The sequence below is a fragment of the Scatophagus argus genome, chromosome 12, assembly GCF_020382885.2.
Source record: "Scatophagus argus isolate fScaArg1 chromosome 12, fScaArg1.pri, whole genome shotgun sequence".
Taxonomy (NCBI): domain Eukaryota; kingdom Metazoa; phylum Chordata; class Actinopteri; family Scatophagidae; genus Scatophagus; species Scatophagus argus.
The window spans coordinates 12,187,154-12,193,377 of NC_058504.1; the positions used below are offsets into that span (position 1 = coordinate 12,187,154).

General features: G+C 39.9%; 1 protein-coding gene across 1 annotated transcript in view; it reads left to right on the plus strand.

Annotated features, from left to right (window-relative positions):
• LOC124067783 (dedicator of cytokinesis protein 2-like) overlaps positions 1-5,536 on the plus strand; it is a 90,003-nt gene extending 84,467 nt beyond the window's left edge. Inside the window, exons 44-51 of the mRNA XM_046405385.1 lie at positions 100-276; positions 841-924; positions 1,021-1,158; positions 1,670-1,797; positions 2,511-2,712; positions 2,858-2,963; positions 3,589-3,737; positions 4,538-5,536. Of these exons, the coding sequence (XP_046261341.1) occupies positions 100-276; positions 841-924; positions 1,021-1,158; positions 1,670-1,797; positions 2,511-2,712; positions 2,858-2,963; positions 3,589-3,737; positions 4,538-4,600 (1,047 nt within the window). The 3' untranslated portion in view covers positions 4,601-5,536. The remainder of the gene's footprint in view (positions 1-99; positions 277-840; positions 925-1,020; positions 1,159-1,669; positions 1,798-2,510; positions 2,713-2,857; positions 2,964-3,588; positions 3,738-4,537) is intronic.
• The last annotated feature ends 688 nt before the right edge of the window (positions 5,537-6,224 follow it).

Genomic DNA, 6,224 nt, shown 5'->3' on the forward strand with positions numbered 1-6,224 from the left:
TATTTGCTGTGAGCTGTTCCCTTCTTTTTTCCTACATTTCTGCATCCCACTCTGAAAACTATGGGTCCATTGATTCTCCTGTATCACCTCCTTGTCCAGACCACCTTGTCTCCATTGGAGAATGCAATAGAGACCATGGAGTCCACCAATGAGAAGATTCTGACAATGATTAACCAATACCAGGCTGACTGGAGCCTTCCCATCAACCCACTTTCCATGCTGCTCAATGGCATTGTGGATCCAGCTGTCATGGGTGGCTTTGCCAAGTATGAAAAGGTAAACTGTATCAGCACAAATATTATTATTATTGTTGTTGTTGTTGCAAGTACGCTTTTTGAGGACAGCTAATGACCATTGGACCATTAAATAAAGCTCCCAGTGAGAGTAAAATTGAGTTTGATTATGATAATATTACACTGTTGGACATGGGTCTTTACTCCTGTCCATTGTGTTTTTTGTTGTTGTATTTAAATAACCCATTTTGTTTATTACATCATCACAGTTTTACATAGTTTTTTGCTTGTTTTATTCACTGGCCTTCATTTTTATCTAAACAAGCACAGATTCATTGTAATTGTTTGTAGAGCTTCAAAAGGAACCATGACAAAGATTCATGGTTTTTTTTTCTATGATGATTAAGCCCATAAAAAGTTACTTGTCTGAGAGACCGTTTTTCTGCAAGTTTTATCTTTCATCATGAATTAAGTCCAAATATTATTAGCGTTCACCTTCAAACACCATTCAGTGTTTTAATATCCCTATAGGATCAGATAAGTGTGGTTTGAAAGAACACATGTGGGAGGAAAAGTCATTAAATCAGTTTTTAATACTTCCAATCAGGCTTTCTTTACAGAAGAGTACATTCAGCAGCACCCAGAGGACAGAGATAAACTGATGCGCCTGAAGGACCTCATTGCATGGCAGGTACTAAACACACGATCACAATTTCTTGACTACATGTGCGCGACACGTATGGTTGTGTGGAGATTCTGTTTGACACTGTAACATTTGCATTTGTAGATCCCATTACTGGGTGGAGGGATCTCTCTCCACGGGAAGAGAGTAACGGATGACCTGCGTCCTTTTCATGAGCGCATGGAGGAGTGTTTCAAACAGCTCAAGAAGAAAGTGGAGAAAGAGTACGGCGTGAGAGAGCTGGTAAGAACAGGCATAAAAGCATGGGAGAAGAGAGAAAATGTAGGGGAATAGGAGGCTTTTTACTGAAATATGGTGTTTCTCTCTAGTCCAGCATGTTCTTTTCTGCAAGGCAGGAGACAGAGTTTCTGTGGTAGAGCTGCTAATTAAGCTGCAAATGAGCTGACTCAGGCGAATTTTAAAGATCAAAGTACTCAGAAAACGCCTCAGAGAAGAGTATTGATATGGGGATTTGTACCTTTAAATTTCTCTACAACCAAAACAGGGTTTGGATAGTATGACTGGGGCTAAATATGGTCATTAACTTCTAAATTGGCTCTGCCCAAGAGTGATTTAACTAATGATGAGTAGGTATGATGATACGCTTTTTTTAAAGAGTATCTTGCTTTTGCTTTTCTTGTGTTTTCTAAAATGTACTTCTACTTTGTTTCATTTTCATTGTCTATAAAGTATACCTTTTGCTTAGTATTGTCTTTTTATCTGGATATAATGTAGTTCAACTCTGTATTTCCAGCCGGACTTGGATGAGAGGAAGTCCACTCGTCCACGCTCCATGCTGCGCTCAATTCGTCAGTCCATCATCTCGCTCTCCTCGCTGCAGGGATCTGAATGTGGGACTCCCACCAAGACCCATGCAGACAGGTATATATACACATATATTTGTTGAGAGATGAATACATGTAGTAACCTCAGAGTGCTAAAAGAGCCCAAAAAGACAATGCGAGAATGATTCATCTGCAGTATGCATACAGATAGATACATTAAAGATACATTACATTGCAATAAAATGGCCACCAATATGGCCAAATTAAAGCATCTCATCTCATCACTGCAAAGGTTCAAGGAAACTCCCTTCAGGCAGGAGGTTACGGTCCATTCGGACCAAAACCTCACGCCACAAGAACAGCTTCTTCCCCTCTGCTGTTGGACTGTTGAACACCAATTGACTAACATGCTGCTCTGCACTTTAGTTACTTCAGTACAGGCACTGATTTATGCTAATGTCATTTTATGCTCATGTCATTATCCACCTGCTGACCATTTGCACTGTTTACCTCACCTGCTTGCACTATACTTCCACCCTGCACTACCTCACTTTTGGACTACCTCCAGAACCATATTTATTTTACTTATCTTATTTTATTTTGTTTTATTCTACTATTATATGTTACTCGTTACGTTCTATGTATGCACCAATCACCAAGACAAATTCCTAGTAATGTGAAACCTCTTCAATTACAATGACAATAAAGACCTTTCTGATTTCTGAAATGTCACCTCAGAACAACTTGGATATGAAAATCAACATTTCTCTCCTTTAATTTGCTACTCACACCATTTCTGCCTCTTCTCAGGGACCTCCCCCCTGAGTCACCGAGTTCCTGGACCCTTCCGCGCTCCAGTGGCAGCATGAGTGTAAGCACAGTGGAGGAGATGGTGGTGACTGTGGGCGATGCCGAGGTCAAATTGAGGAAGAGTAAGAAGAAGAAGAAGAGAAGCAGCATGATCTTCATCACAGAGGAAAGAGAAAGGACAAACACACTGGACTGCAAACGGGTGAGAATGAGCCTTAGTGAGAGATAAATCATTGGATGAGAGAGGAGAAAATATGATGGAGGCTGAGAAGTGAAATTAAGTGAACAGATGTTTAGGAGGTGTTGTTGTTGCTGCTAAGTTTTTTGTGATCTCTGTCTCCCTCTAGCTGTCCAAGAAACAGGAGTTCCGCAGTGACACCAACCTGTCCGAGCCAAATGAGGAAAATGTGCTGCTGACCAATGCCAACTCCAGGTCCCTGCCCGCCATCACAGGTGACTAACATACAAAAATTAGCAAATCCACCAGACACTGTATAGTGTAGTGTAATTAAGTTATCCCTGTCAATCAGTACTATGTTTTTTTTCCTATTCTGGGAATCTGACTGTAAGGAAAACACACACAAAGGCATGGCAGGACTGTTGAAAACAAATTGGCAAGCTGGGGAGTGTTGCAGTAATAGCCTGACCTAATAAGCTCTGCTATAAGGTGGCAAATTAGTAAATCAGTCATGTCTGTTAGAATTTCTTTTCTGAACAGTAGGTTCATTCAGTTCATGTTTCATTGTTACATAACCCACACTACAGAAGAGTGCATCAGACCACAACTCACTCATGTTTCTCTGGCATCCTGTCCTATTTGACCAGGCCAGCTGAGCCAGCATCGACTTTGGTGTTAATGCACAATGTCTGATTAATAAAACCGACAACCAGCTGTTGTTTGCCAAACATAAACACAGCGCCACCATTTTTGCCAGAATGCACACATTTCCACATTTCATCAGTACAACAGCTGCAAGAGCACAGTCAGTCCCAAAAAAAATCATCAAGAAGGGCCAGAGGTGTCATTGTAAGCAGGTAATCACTGAGACACAAACACCAAAGTTGATTCTGTCTGTAGGTCTGTCTTTGGCGGTGGTGGGGGGTGCAGAGGAGGTGGACTCCGCCAGAGCCAGGAGGGACAGTAAGAGCATGTCTGTCTGTGGGACCTCTGACCGAACTGCAGACAGGCGTTCAAAGGGTGTCATTAACCTCCTCTTCAAGTCCAAGGTGAGACTAATCCCAAAGAGAAACCTCAGGTTAACTTTGAAAAAATAGTGCTACAGACTGGGTACTGATTGGTTACATTTTAGTCTGCTTATCCACTTTCTAGCCTGAGACTGAGCTATAATGATGAATTAATACCATCCTAGATATGAAGCTACAGGCAGGAGAGAGTTAATTTAGCATAAAGACAAATGGAAACATCTAGTCAGGCTCTGTCTAAAGGTAAAAAGGAATATGCATGATGGTGCAGTGGTTAGCGCTGTCTCCTCACGGCAAAAGGGTTCCAGGTTCTTGGCCCTTTGGTACACAGTTTGCGTGTTCTCCTTGAGCTCCCATGGGTTTTCTCCAGGTACTTGGGCGTCACTCCCACAGTCCCAAAAACATGCACATTAGGTTAATCGGCTGCTCTTCATTGCCCCTAGGTGTGAGTTTTGTACCTTTGGGCAGAACTAGACTACCGGTAGTTTCCCCCTGTTTCCTGTTTTAATGCTATGCTAAGCGAACCGACTGCTGGGTAGCTTATTTATCGCACAGATGTTAAAGTTCTTTTCATCTCTTTCTTGGGAAGAAAATGAGTAAGCGTAGTTCCTCAGATTTTGAGTTCCTTCAAGAAGGTATTACAGATTTATATAAACATTAGTCTTACCTTGTTTTTTCCAAGCAATGTAAAGATCACAATTATCTGAACATTTTTACACAAACTACCATTTAAACATCATGAACATATTTTAAGTAAGTTTTAACTCGAACTAAGAGTAAAAGCAAACTTTGTTTACATTATGCATTTTTGTTTGTTTCAACAGAGCTCCAAATCAGAGGATGTGAAGTCCAGTGATCCAGCAAAAGACAGTGACAGTCATTTCTGAAATCCTTTGTAGTCATTTCATTTTTTTCTTTACTTATTTTTTTATGCATTTATTTTACAAAGAAGTTCACATCAACCTGCTAGGAAAACCAAATTATGCATCCTTTCACACAGTCTCCCTGTCAGTCTCAGTATTGCTGTTGCCTTAATATAATTAATTCCATTTATCAATAAAGGCTATTTTTGTGCCATGACCTTTTTCCTGGTAATTCAAATAATTCCCAGTGAAGCTAAATGCCATCTTGCAGCTTTTCAATCAATTCTGCTTCTACAAGAACGAGCAAACACAAACCATCCCGATGGCGTGGTTGATTAAAAAGCTTCTTATTGTACAGTTTTCAGCACTGTTGTGACTGACTGAAGTTAATGGAAAAAATAATATTGATAAAGCACAAAGGTTAGAGTGTCCTCCCGAGGACTTTAAACAGGACCTTGCTGCCAAAAAGCTTTGGCTCTGATAAAACTAACAACAAAGTCTAATAAATTCAAATGTGAGAGGGAACTGTGTGCATATAAATGCCACAGTGTTTGTTGTGTGCACACAGGGTTGAGACAAAAATGTTGCATATGTTCAGCTTTACTTTTATTTAAGACCTAAGAACAATTCAAGCTCAAAGGAATATATTCACATTTTGGGAGATGCATTTTTCTTGCTGAGAGTTGTGGTTATGATAAAATATGTCAATATCACTTTCATGCCTATATGCTGGATATGAAGCCTACAGCTGAGCGCCAGTTAGTTTAACTCGGCATAAAGAGCAGATGCAAGGGGAAAACTCTGTGTGAAGGTGACAAGATCCACCTACCAGCACCTCTAAAGCTCACATATTAGCAAGTTGTATCTTGTTTGACTTCTCAGTTAAAAAAAAAAGAAAAAGAAAAAGACAAGCTGTTTACTGGAGGTACTGCTGTAGCATGCAGCATGTACTGCTGTAAACCCACCATACAGCTTATCATTTTTAAATGTTGCAGATTAAACAAACTGGATACAACAAGTTACTAACTGAGATTTAAAGGCGTGAGACAGAGCAGGGTTTCGCCTTGCCTCCAGTCCTTATGCTAGCTAGCAAAGCTAAATGCCTCCTGGCTCTACTTTTGTACAGTATTCCACAGTAACCCACGGATATGAGAGGCATATCGATCTGGCATCAAACAACCCTTGAACAGGGGTACATAGAGTAGGCAAAAAATGTGCTTTAGTTAAAATATTGCTACTTTATATTGACATTGACAATTCTCTCATTGCAGTTTGCTAATTTTATTATTAGTAACTAGTTACATCTGTTAATTTGTGATACATTTCCAAAAGTGCGAGAATGTGAAGTATGCTGCATTAAAACAAATAAATACAATTTAATCAAAAATGTCCCTTAGTGTAACTAAATTGACATAACTCATTACCACCCACTTCTTCTCTTAAAAGGTGAGCCTATTTTCTAAATGTTTCTTTAAACTTGACATACAACTACCCGTACGTTTCTCAGGATGCATGAAATGGATTTATTCTTCTTCGATGATGGTTGGTCTTTTTGCCATTACCATAAAATATTTAGCACGTTAGTGGTGAGAGTTGCAAGCTCTGCTGTGATGTAGTTCAGTAAGAATACTGTGCCATTTGCAATCTG